General features: G+C 41.2%; 1 protein-coding gene across 1 annotated transcript in view; it reads right to left on the bottom strand.

Moving 5' to 3' along the window:
• The window catches only part of LOC149463736 (cadherin-6-like), a 483,303-nt gene that overhangs the window by 17,371 nt on the left and 443,833 nt on the right, over positions 1–22,099 (bottom strand). The window contains exons 9-11 of the mRNA XM_089674844.1: positions 15,351–15,472; positions 6,600–6,702; positions 6,267–6,518 (exon numbers count right to left, since the gene is read on the bottom strand). Coding sequence (XP_089530970.1) covers positions 6,267–6,518; positions 6,600–6,702; positions 15,351–15,472 — 477 coding nt within the window. The remainder of the gene's footprint in view (positions 1–6,266; positions 6,519–6,599; positions 6,703–15,350; positions 15,473–22,099) is intronic.

Here is a 22,099-nt window from a genome sequence, read left to right as displayed (position 1 = left end):
ATCCATACCGGAGAGGGGAGAGAGACTGTAGAGAAATATCTAAACTGGAGTGGGGAGAGAGACTACAGAGAAACATCCATACTGGAGAGGAGCAAGAGACTGCAGAGATACATCCATACCAGAGAGGGGCGAGAGGCTGTAGAGAAACATCCATATGGGAGAGGGGAGAGAGGCTGCAGAGAAACATTTATATGGGAGAGGGGAGAGAGGCTGCAGAGAAACATCCATACTGTAGAGGGGAGAGAGACTGCAGAGAAGCATCCATACTGTAGAGGGGAGAGAGACTGCAGAGAAACATTCATACTGGAGAGGGGAGAGACTGCAGAGAAGCATCCATACTGTAGAGGGGGGAGAGACTGCAGAGAAACATCCATACTGGAGAGGGGAGAGAGACTGCAGAGAAACATCCATACTGGAGAGGGGCGAGAGACTGCAGAGAAACATCCATACTGGAGAGGGGTGAGAGGCTGCAGAGAAACATCCATACTGGAGAGAGGTGAGAGGCTGCAGAGAAACATCCATACTTGAGAGGGGAGAGAGACTGCAGAGAAGCATCCACACTGGAGAGGGGAGAGAGAGTGCAGAGAAACATCTAAACTGGAGAGGGGAGAGAGGCTGCAGAGAAACATCCATACTGGAGAGGAGCAAGAGACTGCAGAGATACATCCATACCAGAGAGGGGCGAGAGGCTGTAGAGAAACATCCATACTGGAGAGGAGGGAGAGAGACTGCAGAGATACATCCATACCAGAGAGGGGCGAGAGGCTGTAGAGAAACATCCATACTGGAGAGGAGGGAGAGAGACTGCAGAGATACATCCATACCAGAGAGGGGCGAGAGGCTGTAGAGAAACATCCATATGGGAGAGGGGAGAGAGGCTGCAGAGAAACATTTATATGGGAGAGGGGAGAGAGGCTGCAGAGAAACATCCATACTGTAGAGGGGAGAGAGACTGCAGAGAAGCATCCATACTGTAGAGGGGAGAGAGACTGCAGAGAAACATTCATACTGGAGAGGGGAGAGACTGCAGAGAAGCATCCATACTGTAGAGGGGAGAGAGACTGCAGAGAAGCATCCATACTGTAGAGGGGAGAGAGACTGCAGAGAAACATTCATACCGGAGAGGGGAGAGACTGCAGAGAAGCATCCATACTGTAGAGGGGAGAGAGGCTGCAGAGAAACATCCATACTGGAGAGGAGCGAGAGACTGCAGAGAAACATCCATACTGGAGATGGGAGAGAGACTGCAGAGAAACATCCATACTGGAGAGAGGTGAGAGGCTGCAGAGAAACATCCATACTGGAGATAGGTGAGAGGCTGCAGAAAAACATCCATATTGGAGAGAGATGAGAGGCTGCAGAGAAACATCCATACTGGAGAGAGGTGAGAGGCTGCAGAAAAACATCCATATTGGAGAGAGATGAGAGGCTGCAGAGAAACATCCATACTGGAGAGGGGAGAGAGGCTGCAGAGAAACATCTATACTGGAGAGGGGCGAGAGGCTGCAGAGAAACATGCATACTGGAGAGAGGTGAGAGGCTGCAGAGGAATATCCATACTGGAGAGAGGTGAGAGGCTGTAGAGAAACATTCATACTGGAGAGAGGTGAGAGACTGCAGAGAAACAGTTAAATTAGAGAAGGAGGAAGAAGAAGCTGCAGAAAATCAACCAAGCAGGAGAGTGGAATGGGAACAGAGGCTGCAGAAAAACTGCCGCACGCAGTACGAGAGGGCAGGAGGTTGGAGGCTCAAGAAAAATAGGGACACAATAGAGAAGTCTGTTGTTTACTTTACTCAACAGCTCAAGCTAAAATGTACACACACAAGTGAATTAGTGAGAGCTGTGACTGATTACCATATAAACAGCTCATTCCGAAGTTTCAATCCAACAAACCACAGCTTTAAAGCAAGAGGTACATTTAGCAAACTCATATGGTTCTATCAATGTTTTTTTAATAAAATGCTAGTGCTGATTTAAACATATATCAAACAACAGTTAGAAAATGTATACAACCTGAAAACAAACAACTACATTAAAACAGACCAAAACCATCATAGTTTCCTTTTCATTTAGATATAAGGTAAAATATACTGTATACGATTTCCCTACAAAGAACAAAAATCGGATGTAACATTTAAAAATGTGAAATCTAAGTATATATATTACATTACACAACAATGCGGCTGCTAGGTGTGCTGCATTATAGTAAGCCACAGGGTGTCCTGACAGAAGTACGGGTGACTTCTCGTCTGCTGCAGGATATAAGGAAATCTTCTCGCCCTTTAAAAGAAGCCTTGTATTTTTATGAATGAATGCAAGGCTTTCTCTGGCTGGCTGAGCTGGAGATTGTGAGGACATCTGCCCACCTTGCCCCCTCTGCTAATAAGAGGAAGTTTTGTATTCATTAATAAAAGGTTTCTACTGAATGAAGGAGAAGCACTAAGCCTGACTCTCGTTATGCTCGACAGCAGACGGGAAGTTGCCAATACTGCTTCCAGAGCACGGCACCACTTACTGTATGTAGCTAATGCTACCACAGTCTATTACAGAACACCCAATGGCCCCATCATTCTGGAAATAGTTCATTTGGGTCAACTTGGCCCAAACAACTATTTAAACTGAATAAAATATGGAGTTGTATTTTAAAGAAATGTTTAACCAACTGTATCAAAGAGTGGTTTAAATCTGGAGTTACTGAGTACTGCTAATGTATGTTGATTTCTAGCATATATACTTAAACCATCAGTTTCAAAGGGTTCTTCTATATAACAATAGTTGACAAAGCATTATAAAGCATTAAGCGCTGTTCAAAAGATCCATTATTTTCTAACACATAAATATACTGGAGTTACTACTAGCTGTCCTTCAAAATCAAGAACCTGAAGGCCATTGGAAAAAAAAATCTGTCCTTGATAAGCACAATATCTGTAGAGGCTACATCAGTGTCATATGAATTCTTTTGGGTTCAAGGTTATAAGTACTTGTTTTGTAAATCAGAAGCCCACCATGAATCCTGGAATGACAATGCTACATCACATTTTAAAGCTATGTATTACACATAACAAAAATGACATTACTGTTAGGGTTAGCTCGGTTGCATCCTTCACTATTGAGTTAATGAAATGCTTCAGTACTGTACGTATACCCATGGTTGTTTTTATGTATTTATGTTTATCACTAAACAATAATAAAGACATTAAATCTGGTATATTTCAATTGCAGCATATTAATATTTAATTTGTACCCCTTGCAGCCTGCAGCTGAAAGAATATGCATTTTCTGAAATTCACATACAACCATTGTACACAAATTAAATCTAAATAATTCCAAAGAGAGACAACCCCCTTCCCTCTCAGCAGACTCAGGGTCTTAATTAGTCGATTTAGAGTGGCTGTTACAAAGCACGCAGACAATAATGAGCATGTTTTGAAAACTCAGTGTCATGATATAGCCGGTTTAAACGTTTTATTTTGTAAAATAACATATGTATTGATTTTGTTTTAAGTTGTAGGACATGTCATGAGAAAATACGGAGTCTCCCATTATTGCCCAATTTGAAAATCTGGCTCTCATGCTGACCCTCTGGTTTCAATGCTTTCTGAATCACCAAGAAGAAGTATCCTGGGAGTTTTAAATGGATACATGCTTGTGCTGGGACATTGACTTAGAAAATGTGAACCTAGAGAAAGTCAGGAAACTAGCATTTTCAGAAGATTGGTAATGAAAGAATACTTTTTTTTTCAGTGCAGGTTTCCTACTAAGTCATTTCACAAAATCTTAAGCAACTCCTAGAGCTATAGAGAAACTGATTTAATAGGCTCTGTATTTACAATGCTCTGGAGAAAAATGCATTTTCTATATTATCTGCTATTTTAGGTTTAAGACAAATGTATAGTGTTTTATATTGTTTATTTATTTATTTTTTTATTTATTAGGTATAGGACTAGAAAATAAATGAAAACAAATCATTAAACATTTTTAAATATGTTTTTAATAAAAATTTGAAAATCTGCACTAGGGACAAAACTTACAGTTAGCATGAAGTGCTCTTTGTGCAGATGCCTCTTCTGCTAGCTGAAAATTTCTTCCATCGATGCCCCTCTACCCACCCTCATAAACTTCCTATGTCACAGCGGTTAATAGAACTGTAGGGGCTGTCTCAAGCTCTCAAAATGCCTGCCCTTTCCACCCAGCTTCTCCATTCATAGAAACCAGTACTACTTATATGGAAAGCGTTCTACTAACGGAGGAGATGGACCTTTCAATCAATCAACCCATTCGTAGATTGCTTTCCATTCATAGAAACTGTAGCACCAGTGTCTATTGGTGGTGTATCTGGGTGGATGGGCATAGTCGGGCACTCTTAATGAAAGGCTGTGACAGTTCCCATAGTTCTATCAACCCCTGATGCAATGGAAGATTACAGGAGGGATGGGGGGCATCAATGGAGGAGGATTTCAGCTAACAGGCATCTGCACAAAGGACACTTCCTACTGGCTATACATTATGTCACTTATGGTTATTTTTGTGTTTTTTTTATTTTGAGTACATTTAGGCTTTAATATTTTTGCAAGTGGTAATTTCATGACTAAATTTGCAGCTAGCAGGTGTTGCTCTAGGCCCCTTTTCACATACAGACCTATCTATACCCAATACTTTACTGAAAAAAGATTCTTGCATGTAGAGCTTTATCATTAAAGCGGTTTTAAAGTCAAAATGTTTTTTACCTTAAAGTGGAATGATAGGCAAAAATTTTCATTTCAATTTGGATACAGCAAGGGAAGGTTATAACTCGGCATGTTTTTTTAGCCATCTGTGTCCCATTGCAGAGATTTCCCTTCACTTCCTGTCCCATAGCCCAACAGGAAGTGAGAGGAAATTCCTGAAAATTAATTGAATTCCTTGGGAACCTCCAGGTCAGCAGAACTAGTAACACCATTTGAAGATTTCCCTGCTATTATTTTTCTGGGGACATTCCAATATTTGGGATTTTCTTTTACTTTCAATATGATAATGGTAAACAGGACAAATAGAGAGGGTGAATCTCTCTAATGGGGGCACAGACAGCAATAAGAATTGACAGGCATTTTAATCCCTCTCCTCTCTACCCAAAACTTAAAAAACATTTTGCCTTTAGTTATATTTAATACATTCCCTGCATTAAGGTAAAATGCACCTCATTATCTGTCCTACCCACCCCATCCCTAAACATTTACCTGACTCCTGTCGCTGTTCCAGCACTATCTTGGCTGCAGCAACACTCCCCCCACATCTAGAGACACTGAGGGCAATCTGAGCCAAACTCCTGTGACGAGGGAGCAGGGACAAGACTTACTGGTGCTGTATGTGTAGATGGATGCACACAGCCCGGCTCAGGTACCTTGCTGCAGAAGCATATGGTGGAGAACACAGCGCCAGCGAGGGACTTCCAGAAGGGTAGGTAAGAGGCCTTTCTGTGGAATGTCACTGCACAGAGTAGGCAAGTATAACCCCCTTTTTTAACCAGAAGAACAAAACCTTTAGTTCACTTTAAATCAGACTGACTAGACCTTGTTGTAGACTTCATTGCTGAAGTATAAAAGCCTGGTCCAGAATCTAGCACAACCTGTGGCTGGAAAATAAGGAATGCCAATGCATACATAGTTGTCTCCCCAACTATAAGCAATATTTTTAATTTTTTTTATTTATGTATTACAGGTATTTATATAGAGCCTACTATTTGCAAGGCACTTTACATATTGTACATTCACATCATTCTCTGTCCTCAAGGTCCCTATCCCACATGCATACATATACATACTAGGGTCAACTTAGACATGATCCAATAGAGCCTTGCCTGAATTATTAAATCATGTATTATATGTACCTGACTTGTATGGTGTCTTTCTATATCTGTCTATATACTGTAAGTAAAAACCCTGTGGATTGTTGATCCAGGTAGTATCTATGCAAAAACCCTGTGGATTGTTGATCCAGGTAGTATCTATGCAAAAACCCTGTGGATTGTTGATCCAGGTAGTATCTATGCAGGTTTTTAATACATGTATTTTGCTCTTTTGGCTGAACTCCATGATCAATTGTCTTTTTTTCATACTGAGTACCTATATAACTATTACCAAAGTTCAGGCTTAATTGCAAAGTGAGAGCTTCCAGCAAACACAAAGGGTGCTGGCATCGTTATCATAAATCAAATTAGCTATGTTTTTCAGTTGATAAATATTTCACTGAAGCAGAAACCAAACAATGCAGTTTTCTATAGTCTTACCTAGCAGTATTATAATGCAGAGGAGAATGGCAATCAATGCTCCTGTACTCAAACCCGTGGGGTGGCTTAGCGCTTCAGCTGTACAAGACTGCATGTTACCCTTGTGGTCGCAGGCACACACACGGATGGTCAGAGTACCAGTGCTAATCTGCACAGGGAACCCATAATCAGAAATGACCACTGGTAAGAGGTATGTATTCATCTCATGGCGACTATATCCATTTCTTCTAGTGTATATGCTGGCTGTGTTATCTGCAATCAGAGTACATAACGTTATAATCACTTTCATAGCAGACCCAACAATCACAAAGCATTTAATTCGGGCACACTAACCTCCATTATCTTTGACAGTAAAGTTGGTATCTGCTGATGAATAAGAAAACCGAAGTCCACTGTATGAATCATCCTTATCCACTGCACTCACAGTATGTATTATCTGTAATAAATATATTCAGCAAGGTCAAATAATAGCTCAATCAAAAACATTTTCCTTTATACCAAAATAAAAGAAAACATATTGCATAACATACAGTATATTGTGTTAAATTATGTGCAACTAGAATGCAAAATATGCCTTTTTTCAATAAATATAACCTCCCAGAGTAGTTATTTAGGGGAGGTGTGAAAATTCATCATATCCAGTATGCATGCAAATGAGCAGTTTCTAATTTATATCTAAACTTCGGGTAGATATAATGCAACTCTGCAGTCATTAATATGTCGTTGAAGGTATGTTGTTTTTTTTAATACAAGCTGTTTAAGTACCTGGAATCAGCATCCTAAAGTCTCTGTACAGCTGAGAGGGGAAGGGAGACGCAGCACAAGCAGCCAATCAGGTGTGCAGCACTACAAGTAGCTTGTTGATAGCTTGTGACACCAGAGGTAGGCTCAGCAGCGTGCTGCTTCTCTTTTCACTGTCCAGTCACAGGATTGGGGCAGAAAGGGGACCTATAAGTGAAAGTAGAACTCCTGCAGCAAAACAACCAGGTCTCCTTCCAGACAGGACTATGCTGTGTGGCAAAACTGTGTAATTCTCAGAACTGGATGATCAGAAATTCAATTTCAAATCGTTTAGCAGGTTTAACAGCTTCCATATATCAATATAAGCTGTGTATATGTCGGTTTGCCTGTTGAACTTTAGAATTATTATTTCATTTGAAACATTAGGCCAGACAAGCTAACAAAGTAGTAATAAAAATAATGACTGATAGAAGCTAGATCTTTCGCTAAAAACATCTGCCTGGATTGACTGATAATGAATGCTTATCCATATCATGGGGGAAGTAAGGAGAGCAGACGGGCATCTGGGCTTTCGCTTTTCTAGGGGAAAGCCTTGATTGACTGGGGAAATGCTGTTCCTTGATTTTACAAATGCAGGCCAAGGTCTGTTTGCAATGGCTGGGGAATGTAGTGAAATATGTTTGTTTCTCGATCTGAATGTAAGAAGCTGGATAGGCAAACACCATTTATATCTTTGAGTACTTCTAACATGAAATGTACTATTGAGTACTTCCTGGTTACTTGAGTGCTAATCTGCAGGATGAAGTTTCCATCTGGTTAGACTGAAATCCAAACATAAAACATACTTCAGTACTTGAAGTAGCTGCTTATCTGGTAACAAACCAATTATAATAATTAAAAGGCCCAGATGTCAGGCTTTGCAAAATCTTGGATATCAGTACTTCATGTATAGACCATAAGTACATTAACCCCTTGAAGACCTTAGGCACAGAAGCTAAGAAAAATCAAGGGTATATCTCCTATGCCCTGCGCCTCTTCTTCTGCTGCCTCTCACCCGCTTAAAATTGCTAAGAATAACATACAGTACTTGTCTGTTATTACACTTCTCTGCTGTGGGAGTGAGGGAAAGTGAATAGATGTTGTATTGGACAGGGGGACAGCAAAACTATACTCAAGGCAGATATAAAAGATGCAAATTAATGCAGATTTATATGTATTATTAGATTACTAAATGTATTTTTTAATGCAAGCATTGTATCTAATTTTGACCTGGTATCAACCTTTTGCAGCTTGGTATAGCAGAAGTAAAGCTTGCGATAGATTGAATGAAATTCAGCCAGTTCAGTAGGGTCTGGTCAAGATTCAATACATGTATGGGCAGGTTGATTGTACCCAAGTCGATCCATCGATCAACTTGGGTACAACCAGCCTGTCGTTTTTTTTCCACATGCAAATACTGCCAGCGGCTATAGCTAATCATTGTGTTCTGCCAGCCGGGAAGGTTCCCCATGAATTCACCGACCCCCCCCCCCCCCAGACAGAACACAAAAGTGCTGTAAGAGGCATTCCCCCATCAACACTGACTGTGTTGATGGTGGAATTCAGCAACTTTAATTTCTTTCTAAGGAAAGAAAGATGAATCGTCTGTGGGCTTCCTGAAGCTGGCCACACACAGTTAGCATCTCGGCCAGTTCAGCAGGATCGCTCAAAATTCAATCCATGTACGGACACGCTGATTGTACCCAATCCCCTGATCAACTTGGGTACAACCAGCATGTCAGATTTTTTGGATGCTGTCTCGGTGTGCCCCGTGCCCCCACCCCCCCCTGTGCCTGCTGTCCCTCTCCTGTCCCTTCACCCTTCCCTCCCCCCTTGCAGATTCCTCACATCCTGTCATAGCCTACTTCAAAAGGCTGTGCAGGATGGGAGGAAGCAGCCCCTGTGGTGCGGGTCGCACCTCTCCCGGCAATGTCACCGGAGAGTTGCGACCTCCCGCCAGGAGACCCCCGGCACAGGCCGCCGGGATGTCTCAGCGCGTCCCCCCCGGTGGGCACAGCGCAGGCACGAGGCTTCCCACACTCTGCGCTCGCCTGAGACAAAGGCCGCGCTCACGAATTCGCAGCCCGAGTCAGGGGGGCGTGCCTCGTTGCCCCGGCAACGCAGCGCTGGGCCGGATGTTGCCAGGGCAAGCGGGAAGCATCCTGCTCCAGCTTTAAAAAGGCTGGAGCTGGACCCAGCCTGTGCTTTTTCTTCCCGCTGGTCCCTGGAGCTGCTGCCAGGAGGTCTGGAGCTGCTGCCAGGAGGTCTGGGCTGTGGCCAGACTCCCGCAGCCATCCCCGCTGAGCACCCTGCCGATCCCTGTGCCCAGAAATACTCTGCTGTCGCTTGTGCCCAGAAATACTCTGCTGTCGCTGGTGCCTAGAAATACTCTGCTGTCGCTGTGTGCCCAAAAATACTCTGCCACCGCTGTGGGCCCAGAAATAATCTGCTGCCGATCCCTGTGCCCAGAAATACTCGGCTGGAAGTACTCGCTGTGTGTCCAGAAATATTCTGTTGGATTACCCGCTGTGTGACAAGGAGTATCGTTGCCTGCTGCCGGCTGTGTGTGCCAGAGGTGACCCCTGCCAGAACTGTGAGTGTGCATACCCCCCCTGTTTGGCCTGCCTAGACTATCCGTGAATCCCCCTGTTTGCCCTGCCTGGACTATCCGTGAATACTCCCCCGTTTGCCCTGCCTGGACTATCCATGAAGAATAAGCACAAGTCAGTTGTGTTCATGTACTAATGAGAAACATGCTGATAGAAGAAAAGGAAAGAATGACAGAGAGATAATCTCAGCAGTCTGCTGCTTCTCCTTTGAGGCCCATGGCATCAGGCAATTTGGGATTTTGGTGGAATTGGTGCAATTCTGCCTGCAATTCCAAATCCCACTGCAATTTTGGCAAAACACACCGCACATGTGCCATTAATTTTTAATGGCATCTCAAACGCATTCAGTCGTGACAGAATCACACGAGAATCACATTAAAAACGTATTGTGTGAAGCTTGTCATTCAAAACTGAGCAAGAACTTCTTTTGGGTGACAAGTTCTGTTCTATGTGGTTTTCTGCAATTGCCACAGGATAAATTGTGATACAATCGCGGCACAACCGCACAATGTTTGAGGTGCCATTAAAAAGGAATGACACACAAATACACGTGGTGCGTTTTACCAGGATTGCAGCGCAATTTAGAGTCATGGGCAAATTTGCAGCAAATACACCCACTATCCCAAATCACCAGATCTGAACAAGGCCTTACTGTCCAGTCACAGGCTGAGGGAGGGACAAGACAGGGCTATGTGTGTGGCAGAGCTGTGTAAAACTCAGAACTGGATAAACAGAAATGCAAATCCTTTGGCAAGTAAAAAAACTCCTAAATAAGTATTTTATCTGTGTATTTTGCTGTTTCACTAACCTTCAGCTTTAAGTGATGCTTTTCAGTGATACTTTAGGTTTTCATTATCATTGTAATATGCAATTATTATCATTAAGTCGCTGTTATAGACTTGCAGTTTTGCAAAAGTGTGCGTGAGTAATGGAAAAACAAACTGTAAGTGGACACTGGAATCCTGGTCAGACTTTAAAGTTCAACTAGACAATGGCCTAAACCAGTTTATTGAAATGGTTGGGGAAGTGGCAGAGCGGAAAGAGATATTCACATCTGCTCTAGGGATGATGTCGCTGCACATGTGCTGTGCGCTCTGCATTCAGAGCACACTGAATGTGCCACAAATGCAGAGAGTGCTGTGCCGCAATTTTGACTCTTGCGCACATGAGCGGGAGTGATATCTTTGCAGCTCAGCCAATCAAATATCTGGAGAGCATGAACCCGGAAGGAACAGAAGGAGAAGATGGAAGCACCAGAATTGGTGACAGCTTGGCATTGGAGGGCTCCATTTAAAAGGAAAATCTTCTATAATATGCTAGTATGGGTCTTATTAACAAAAAAAGGATAGTTTCCTATCACTTTAAAATACAAAAAATGTCACAATATTTGTCATGTGAAGTGCTGAATATTTAGCATGCTTTATAATTACACCTGAAATTACTTCAACATAAGCCTTTACCTACATGGCAAACCAAGCATTCTTTATCTTAGAGGCAATTTTCGATTTCTGTAAACCACAAAAGCAATGAAAATCTCTCTATATACATGCAGGGACACATATGAAACTTTAGAAATTCCTAGTTTTAGTCATTAATGAAAGGATTAGAAATACTTCAAGTGGAATTACAGTTTAATTAGCTTTAAAAAAGAACATTATAAGATGAAAGCTCTTAATTATAGCACAGAAAGTACTATCTGAACTGCCAGTGTGACGTTTTAAAAAATCTGTGACATTCCGAGATGATCTACCCAGGCTCCGTTACTGCTGTGACACAAAATAGCTGGTATCCTCCCTCTCCGCATGCACTGACAATATATATGGAAGTTACAGGGAGAGCAGAGGTGAAAGATGACAAACATCACATGGGAGGATTGGGAATTAAACAGTAAATCTGCAGGAGATTTTTTTTTCCCTAACAGTTTTTATGTTTCATCTAATCCTTTAAAATGCTCTGTTTTCTATTTGCAGCAGCCCTTTACTTGTAGGTTTAGTTGCAAAAGAGTGCTTTACAGAACATTACAGTATAAATGGTAATAGTATTCTAAGTGGTCATTTGGGGCCACTTAAAGTGAATACTATTATGGAAGCAAACTGCAATGGAAATACATAACAATAATCTGTGCAGCTATCTTCAAGCTACATTCTCCTAGGTTTACCTAAGATCTATATGATAATTATTTCTTTTGTCGCATTAAAGAATATGCATGGTGCCTTATCAACACAATTTACACCTTATGATAGCTAAAAAACACAATGCTAACAGCACAGGTTAACCATTATTCTAAGTATTTATGCTCTCATACAAAATTGATGTTGTTTGCAGTTTATTCTTCTTTTTCTTATTTTATTAAACCATAAACACTAGAGTAAAATTATGCAGTGGTTTGGAAATGCCAGTCTTGACATAGTGAACCACAGACAAGTTTATATCTATGCTAAGATTTACAAGGCCAAGTGCAAAATGTAGGCTTATTTTATGATTAGATAGTGAATATAATATCACAGAGTTCTGGCGTATAGGTATAGGAACTCATAGGGCCTATATGTATGCTAAAGGGCCCAGCCTAGTCATACAGGATTTATTATAGTACAATGCCTTAATGGTTAGTACTTCTGTCTTACAGAACTGTGGCCCTCAGTTCAGGTCCCAGACCGACTATCTGTATTAATATACAGGATTTATATAGTGCCAACAGTTTGCGCAGCGCTTTACAATATAAAGGGAGACAATACAATTACAATGCAGTTCAATACAGAAGGAATAGGAATACAGAGGGCCCTGCTCATGGAGCTTACATTCTGTATTGAGTTGACCTGTTTTCCCAGTGCTTGCATGGGTATACCTCTGGCAATGCTGGTTTCCTCCCACAATTCAACAAAAGGCTGGGCATTTGCTCCTGTCTAAATTAGCCCTAGTATACAGTACATGCGTGTTTGCATGTTAGACAGATACCTAAGATTGTAAACTCCTTGAGAGCAGGGACTGATGTGATTGTGCAGTATGTAAAGTACTGTGTAAACTGTTTATGCTATATAAACACCAGAAATAAATATCAGAACTAGACAGGCAATACAAAATGTTGCCAAACTTGCAAATTCTACATGGCATTAGGGTCATTAATAGTATCTTGGTGTCATCATGAGAAACATGTTGCTCTCTGGGCAGCTCTTTCACAATAAGCTTTGTTTTCTTTCTTTTTTATGTTAGCAAAACTGCCTTACTGTCTTTAGCCTATATAATGAGCACTATATTGCCAAACGTATTGGGACACCCCTCCAAATCATTGGATTCAGGTGTTCCAATCATATCCATGGCCACAGGTGTATAAAATCAAGCACCTAGGCATGCACACTGCTTCTACAAACATTTGTGAAAGAATAGGTCGCTCTCAGGAGCGCAGTGAATTCAAGCGTGGCATTGTGATAGGTTGCCACCTGTGCAATAAGTCCATCCATGAAATTTCCTTGCTACTAAATAGTCCACAGTTAACTGTTAGTGGTATTATAGCAAAGTGGAAGAAACTGGGAACAACAGCAACTCAGCCACGATGTGGTAAACCACGTAAGATGAGAGAGTCAGCACAGAAAGCAGAAGTCGACAACTGTCTACAGAATCAATAGCTAAAGACCTCCAAACTTCATGTGGCCTTCATATTAGCACTACAAAAGTACACGGAGAGCTTCATGGAATGGGTTTCCATGGCCAAGCAGCTGCATCCAAGCCTTACATTACTAAGTGCAATGCAAAGTGTTGGATGCAGTCGTGTAAAGCACGTCGCCACTGGACTTTAGAGCAGTGGAGATGTGTTCTCTGGAGTGACTAATCACGCTTCTCTATCTGGCAATTCAATGGATGAGTCTGGGTTTGCCAGTTGCCAGGAGAACTTGCCTGACTGCATTGTGTTACGTTTGGTGGAGGGGGATTATGGTGTGGAGTTGTTTATCAGGACTTGTGCTTGGTCCCTTAGTTCCAGTGATGGGAACTCTTAAGGAGTCAGCTTACCAAGACATTTTGGGCATTGTCCAACTTTGTGGGAACAGTTTGGGGATGGCCCCTTCCTGTTCCAACATGACTGCAGACCAGTGCACAAAGCAAGGTCCATAAAGACATGGATGAGCAAGTTTGGGGTGGAAGAACTTGACTAGCCTGCATCTCTACCCAACAGAACACCTTTGGGATGAATTAGGGACTGATAGCCAGGCCTTTTCGTCTGACATCAGTGTCGAACCTCACAAATGCACTTCTGGAAGAATGGTCAAACATTCCCAGAGACACACTCCTAAACCTTGTGGACAGCCCTCCTAGAAGAGTTGAAGCTGTTATAGCTGCAAAGCGTGGGCCAACATAATATTAAACCCTATGGACTAAGATGCCATTAAAGTTCATATTTGTGTAAAGGCAGGCATCCCAATACTTTTGGCAATATAGTGTATATTTTACACTTGCTTTACTGAGTAATTGGTGCCATTTCATTTACTTCACTGGACCAAACAGAATTTGGTCAAGCATACAAATGTGATCTGTTATCATTTATGTGGCTGCATTTTATTCCCATTCTGGCACTGGGCCCATTGAGGTAGCACCTATGGAACATTTATAAATAATACATATCTTAAGTACATATACACATTTAATATGTGTCCTATATGTCCAGCTATGCAACAGAAAACTCAACAGTCAGGTAAAAACTATAGCTTCATCCTGAACAGAACATCACAGAGACTACCCATTCCCTCCCTACAGCTACTAGTTTGCATAAGGATTTTTTTTGCATACATTAGTTATATCTTAAGAAAAAGGTCATATATTTTCATGCAAAGAGTACTGTATCAAAATGAGACCAGCCAAAGATGAAACGTAATGGAAAGCTGTCACAAACCTGAGCAATCTGACCTTAGCATACAATACAAAATGCATACAACTCCCATTCCTCCTCCCTCTTCCTCTGTTGCTCACCTTATTTCTTTCCCTTCCCCTCTTGTCTCCTTTCTCTTTCCCCCTTCTCTTCTCCTTGACATTAGCTTGTCCTGGCTAGATTCCCATACAAGGATTACCAAACGGAATGTCATCTCCCTAAAAGTAACATTACTTTAGCGACTGTCCCAATCCTTATATTTTCCTTATAGGAATGTATTGCTCTGATTTTTATGCTCCACCTAAAGCATTCCCTTTAGTACCGAGACTTCAGCTCATCACACACCATTTGTTGTCCCCCCCCCCCCTCTTTTTTGCTCCCTTGTTACATATTCTAAATTTTGGAAACTACGTTTATGGCTAATATTTAAACTGTCTCCTGCCTCTACTAATCAGATTAGCTTGTTTGTTCTGTAATGCTGACGTTCCTTAATGTAACGTGTTATTCATACTCCTTTTAGTTTTAGTGTACTGTTTGCCTTGGTCCTCAGGCCTTTTTGTACGTGTTTTTTTTTTCTTTGCAATAAAGTATCCGAGGAATTAAAATACATATAGATAGGTTACTTGTGAAAAAACTCAGTGACCAATGGACAGAGATATACAGTACTCGTGTTGACAAGCATGTAATTGTGTACGATGTTAAGCTTGTTGCAAAGCAGATGTCTGCTAACTGTAAAATAATAATCTTCAGCTCAAGGGTGCAATAAATGGGCCACATGGATCAGCTGCTTTGCAGTTTTAAATGGAACTTAATTGCCAGGAGATCACATATACACACCTGTTCTGCCTTTGCGTTTTCACAAACGAATATCTCATACACTGTTGCAAACTCCGGGGCATTGTCATTTACATCCAGAACTTTAATATACACAGGAACACGACTGCTTTCTTTAGGATTACCTGTAATAAAAAGATAAGAGACCCGTATGTGTACCATGGCTGTATAAGATGAACTGTACCGAGATCAGAAACCAGACGCTAAATACTTAATTTTGGAAAAGGTCTCTTTTTTTGTTAATGTTGTGCCTCTGAGTCTTTGAATTTGACAATCAAACGCCTAATTAGGAGAAGACAAGCTGTGTATTGCCAGTTTTACAGCCACTTTCCCAAGCAGAAAATTGGAAGTACTGTGTAAATGTATCATGGCACTATTTTTACAAAGACAAAAATACACCAATAAACAGCAAATACATCATAAAACAAGAACAATGCTTTAAAATTGAACATATTCAACCCTAGATGCCTTTCAAACTGCCCACAAGTGATAGTCAACATAATGATACTTACAATGACCCCCAACTGTCCAGCATTAGATGTTATTTGGAGTTGTGCTCATGTGCATTGATCGATCTTTGGGAGAAGTGTGGTAAACTGAGTTATTGAACTATATGCTTGCAACTTCCATATATCACGGAGGCCAACCTACATCTTCTTCCAAATGATCACAAGATGCTGTGGTTTGTTGATAATAATCATAACTCAGTGGAAGTCAGCAGTTGCAATCACTCAAAGTGCAGACTTCCACTGCAGGACATAAAATAACCATTACTATCCAAGGCACTTACAAATAGAAATTTATTTCTACACAAACCTATACATCTGTGTGTTCTGTAAAGTGCAAAGCTTCACAACCCACCTAGTGATGAAACTGATTTGCCATCTCTTTCCTTTTCTTTGTAATAGTAATCTATAAAATATAATGATTTCATTGCTGGGTTTTTTTTTTTTGCTTAACTCTGGATCAACTGTGGGTATAGGATTATAACTTTTTTTTTTTAATGGTTGAACTGGATGGAATTTTGTCTTTTTTAAGCCAGACTAACTATGTAACTATGATAGGTCAAACAGATAAGTCACATTTTTTTAATTGTACCTTTTATAAATTGGGCATATGTTCTCACTTTTGACAATTTTGCAGCAGTATCAATTTGTATGGTAAGGATGAATGATGAGTTTGGGTGATGGCTCAATTTATCTGTGAATACAATACTTTTCTAACTAACTAAAGAGATTTTGTCCTATTTCCCTGAAAAGGCAGGTTGTTTTAATAAGGGCGTGCCTTTCTGAGTGACACTTGCCTTCCCTGCAGTCCCCGCTACCCTGTTCACATTTGGAAGCACTACATGTAAACATTCTGTGTTGATCTGTTTTAAAGCTTACATAGGGTTAATGACCTTCTCCAACAGGTTACATTGCTAGTGACAATGCTAGACTGGCTGCTCAGGCCTAGGAAAAAGGGGATAAGTCCACATGCTCCCCCATGATTGAAAGTACCAAGTATTTCCAAGGGCTCTAAAAAAGCAACCAGAACTGCAGGAAAGTGCAGTGAAGGTGAACATAAGTGTGTGGGGTGGTGCCCTATTAGGTGAGCCTGTCACTGTGCCCTAAACTGGTTCTCTTCAAAGCGGAACTATACTCACCTCCAATGCAACATCATTGGACAGACGGAAATGGTGTCACTCCCGCTCTTGCACAATCTCCCTGTATAGGGTTAGACAGGCAGGTAGGTAGCTGCATGTCTCTTCTGCATTAAAAATCCTACCTGTTCACCCATTTTTAATGTTATACTTAAAGTTCCACTTTAAGCCGGCTATATCCAGAACCCCAGCCTAAGCACTGAGTATAGCACATTTGGCAATACACCTGCTCCAGCTAACTGAAAGTTGGGCTACAGCCCAATGTGGGTGAAACATGTCAGGGGGTGTGACAGATGGGCTGGGATCTGAGCTGAAGCCTGTCTTACGTTGGAGTTTTACAGTGTACATTAGTACCTGCATGCCATATTAGGAAAAAAAGCTGTTAGAAACAAAACTAAAAGGATCTCCTGAGAAACAGCAGTGATTGGACAGAGTTTATCTAAACTTATGGATTTGTGATTCTATAGGCTGATGGGAAAATGCATGCAATTGATTGCTTAATTCACAGCAGTGATTGGCCAGAGTTTATCTAACCTTAAGAAGTGTGATGCTAAAGGCTGGTGGGCACATGCATGCAGAAGTGCAATTAAAAGAGAAGTATGGACTTTTTTTTTTCTCTCCGATGCTGCATTGGTCCCCTGCTGGTTCTAAGGGTGAGAACTCAGCGATCACATGACCACTGATCGTTGCGTTCTCACAGCTGCTGTGAGCAGAGAGCGGGACTGAAGACACCACTCTCTGCTCTGCAGCTGTCTCAGGCTCTCAGTGGCTAGCTGAGGGCCTGAGCCAGGTGCCAATCCAGACTCTGGGGAGAATCCTTTAAAGTCAGGATCTTTTCCTGAGTGACATCAGCCAACATCAACTTCAGCCCACTGTCAGCTGAAAACGGGTCAAAGGAGTGCAGAACAAATTGCACTCCTGTGATCCACAGGAGAAGTACAGCCATGAAAACTTTGGCTGCACTTCTCCTTTATAGCCAAAAACGTATTTCTAGATTTGTGTATGGCAAGAAATGGTTAAAATCTAATTCAGCTTTTCATTTGCTTTCTGTCTCAAGACACATCAGAAAGTGGGAAATCTTTCCTTAGGACTCGTTCACAGATGTGTTGATCATGAAGAAAGAAGAAATGCTCACTAATGCTCCTATAGCATTTATGATGGGTTCATGATGTGTTTTCAATGTGTTGAAAACTCTTTATAACTGTCCTTAAAAGTGTTGCTTTTCTAGTGGGAAGTGCTCAAAGCGGAAGTGATGTAGAGGAAATGATCTACAGCAGGGGTGTTCAAACTATGGCCCTCTAGGTGTTGAGGAACTTCAAGTCCCATGAGGCCTTGCAAGACTCTGACAGCCACAGGCAAGACTGTAGTAAAGAACAAAAGAAAAGAGCGCACCAACCTTGCGCATTACCTCAGTAAACAGTTTATGTATTTATTAATAAATTATACTCACAAGAGTAGCAGTAAAAAGGGCATATAATATCCATAGCCAACACAGGTTTAAAAGTCATGTGTGAGTTCCATCTGGAAGGGAGATAAACTCTTGGTCAAGCTAATGCGTTTCGAAGGGTGATCCCTTCTTCCTCAGAGCTGGATTATAGATAGAAATATTCAATTTGGATTCAGTTCCTATTCATAGAAGGCATTCAGCCACTGCTGTATGTGTCAGTGTTTCTGTTCATTTTGTGTTAGCTTGATCAAGAGTTTATCTCCCTTCCGGATGGAACTCGCACATGACTTTTAACCCTGTGTTGGCTATGGATATTATATGCCTTTTTTACTGCTACTCTTGTGAGCAGAATTTATTAATAAATACATGAACTGTTTACTGATGTAATGCGGAAGGTTGGTGCACTTTTTTCTTTTGTTCTTTACTACAGTCTATATCAAGCTTCCCCAGCTTTGTGATAGAGCTGCACAACCTTTGATCAGTATTGGATGAACATACCTTTTCATTGGATTAATCTTCCTCTGATCTGAGCCCCTGAGTGCAGGAGGTGGTGGATTTGAGCCAAAGGCAAGACTCCAGAGGCAGAATCATGATAGACTTGTAGTACTTCAACAGCTGGTGGGCCATAGTTTGGAAACACCTGATCTACAGTACTTTGAGGTGTGATTAGGTTGTGGGGTGGTAGCAGACATTTGTGAGCTTTGCTAGCACTAAAAACGTTGCCACTGACAATAATTCTCAACGACTCTGCTCCTGCATAGTACTGTCAGTATTGCTGTCTGGCATGATGCTTTTACCCGCACAGAGAAGGAAAAGGTTTTACAACATTGCTGCTCTGTACAAACAGAAAGTGACTGGAGCTGCTCTGCCTCAGTAATCTATTATTTCTCAATGCATTCTGGGATACAGGAACCTCCCCTGCCTCTCGCTAAATGTCCAGTTAACAAGCCATAAATGCTATAGGTGCTGTTAAGGTGCAGTGACAGAGCATTACCACTGAAATCAATAGATGTGGCTGACAAACATTTGTTGCCTCATCAAAGCGACATACTGCTTAATTTTTAGCAGGACACAAAGCTACAGCTCCTGTATGAACAGCACTGTATGGTGCCATTGTAATATTCACGGCAGGCATTAAAGGGCCATTATGAGGCTTTAAAATACTGAATAAATGACGATTAAAACACATGATATTGACACACGTGTCGATGAGTCCTTATACAAGTTTCATCAAGTTTCATTCTCCACTGGAAGATTTCCCCTCTATACTTGTTCCAGCGACAAATGATCACTTTGGAACTTCTTTCACTTTTCAGTCTTATTGCACTGGTCACCAGAACAAATAATGAGTGTGGAGCTCCCCAATGGGGACACAGATAGTAATAAAACCTGATAGGGGTTCTAACCCATCTCTATTCTATAAAAGTAAATAAATACACAAAATTGGCTTTAGATACTTGGCATTATCAGCAGCAAATGGATAGGAGATGAGGTCATGAAATAATACACATTACTGTCATTATTAAAAACTGAATCATACAAAAGAAATAATCGAATAACTAGTTCAAATGCAACGTAAATCTGCATATAATCACGTATTATGTATTATGATTACATATAGCACACAATGATCTTTTATTCTATTAATACCTACATATTATGCAATGACTAGATGCCAGACTGTTTTCAAAACTTCAATGACAATTTGTCCTAGATAGCCTGCAAGATGCAATTTTATAGTGTGTGCATCTGCCAATACCAGGCCCTCATGTGTAATTGGGTCTGCCTTTCACACTGACTTCATAGTTGCTACTAATTGTATTAACTTTAATCTTGCTCTGGGTGACTTCCAGTAAAGGAAGTGATGTGTTTGTGTCAGTGCTGATTGGGATTATACTAGCATTTAATTATCAAATGGTTGTTACAAAATAGATTTGATTATTATACCAAAGCCATAATCTGTAAGCACAGTTATATTGCATTAAATAACTATTTTACATTTATCTCAAGCTTTTCAATAGGAATTGCAGACAAAACCCTATTTAATATCTTTTTATGGCAAGGTCTGGGGTACCATGTTTTATCGTTTTTGAGCTAATTATAACTAGATATGAGCTATAAATTGAGGTTGAACTTCAGTATGATCCAAACACAATTCATTTGCAGTTCGATAAATAGGTTGAACTAATTTGACCATTCAAAGATATGACAACCAATTACCAATAATGTACTCTCTAGCTTTTGAACTGTAGTCAGGTGGCTTAAAAGGGCAAATAATGGGTGTTTTCATATGTGTCCCTTCCTATAAAAGTCAGGCTTGCAAGTACCTTTTTGTCAGTGGGTGTGGGGATTTGTATGGAATAGGGAGAGATGTCACGGTTGGAACTGTTAGTGTTTGTAAATGTTTGTAGAGGAACATAGCTGCTGTTATACAGTGCTGGACAGTGCTATATACAGTCCTATACACAGTGCTGTATAGTGCTACATTACAGTGAATTGCAGTATGGTGGGTTACATGGTGTGTATACCCCCTTACCCCTTACCTGTGTTCACTGTGCTGTATTATGCTACATTACTGTAAATTGCTTTGTTTTATCGTACATATTTTTGTTTGCCCCCTTTGTGATCACAGTGCATAGAACCAACAGTCCTTTCTAGGAATATTTTTTGTGTGTGGCAGCAACAGCTTCAGTTGCTTGTCCTCCTCCTTGTTTTTTTTTTAAAGAGGAAGTCCAGGATATGCAAAAAATCACATACTGGTCCTACAAACAGGAAACCAAAGAGAATTAACAGTTTGATTTGAAAATGAATAGGATATGTCAAAGCAACTACTGAGTGAACCAGAAGATGGATGATATATTGAGTGATGGTAGGAAATCAGCAACAAGGACATGCAAAGACGTTTTTGCCTGGAGTTCTGCTTTAATGGAGTTTTTCCCTTCTATTTCACATTGTTATATATATTTTTTTTCATTTCAAGTTTAAAAAAGTGCCCTTCCTGAATACTGATGTGAAGGTACTCGCCATGGTGCTGGCTGGGAGACTGGGTTCGGTTATGACAGCGGTGGTGCATCATGATCAGATAGGTGTTATGCCGGGGAAGGGTATGGACATTAACATACGGAGACTGCTCACCCCTATTTCTGCAGCTCGTGATAGGGATGACCCTGGGGTGGTGCTGTCCCTAGACGCAGAGAAGGCCTTTGATTCGGTTGAGTGGGAATATCTATGGGAAACACTGTGTCGCTTTAGATTTCGCCCTCATTTTATTTTGTGGATTAGGTGCCTTTACAGTGTGCCATTTGCGAGAGTATGTACTAACAATATCCTCTCCCCCCTTTTTCTCTCCATAGGGGCACTCGGCAGGGCTGTCCACTTTCTCCGGGCTTGTCTGCCCTGGCAATTGAGCCCTTAGCCTGTCTAATCAGCTCATCTGATTCTTTACATGGCCTACCGGTGGGTGACTGGGAGGATAGGATTTCCCTCTATGCGGACGACACTCTCCTATAGTTGAGGGACTGTAATTCATCTCTTAGGGAGGCACTGAGTCCTTTTGATCACTTCGGCAGTTGCTCCAGTATCTGCATTAATTGGGAGAAGTCCATACTGTTTCCTCTTGCATCAGGGCCCTTACCCGACATTTCCTTCGCCCCTATTAGATCA

Source organism: Staurois parvus, unplaced genomic scaffold (genome assembly GCF_062004578.1).
Source record: "Staurois parvus isolate SC_StPar_1 unplaced genomic scaffold, SC_StPar_1.0 ptg000153l, whole genome shotgun sequence".
Classification (NCBI taxonomy): Eukaryota; Metazoa; Chordata; class Amphibia; order Anura; family Ranidae; genus Staurois; species Staurois parvus.
This window is presented reverse-complemented; position numbering and strand designations above follow the sequence as displayed.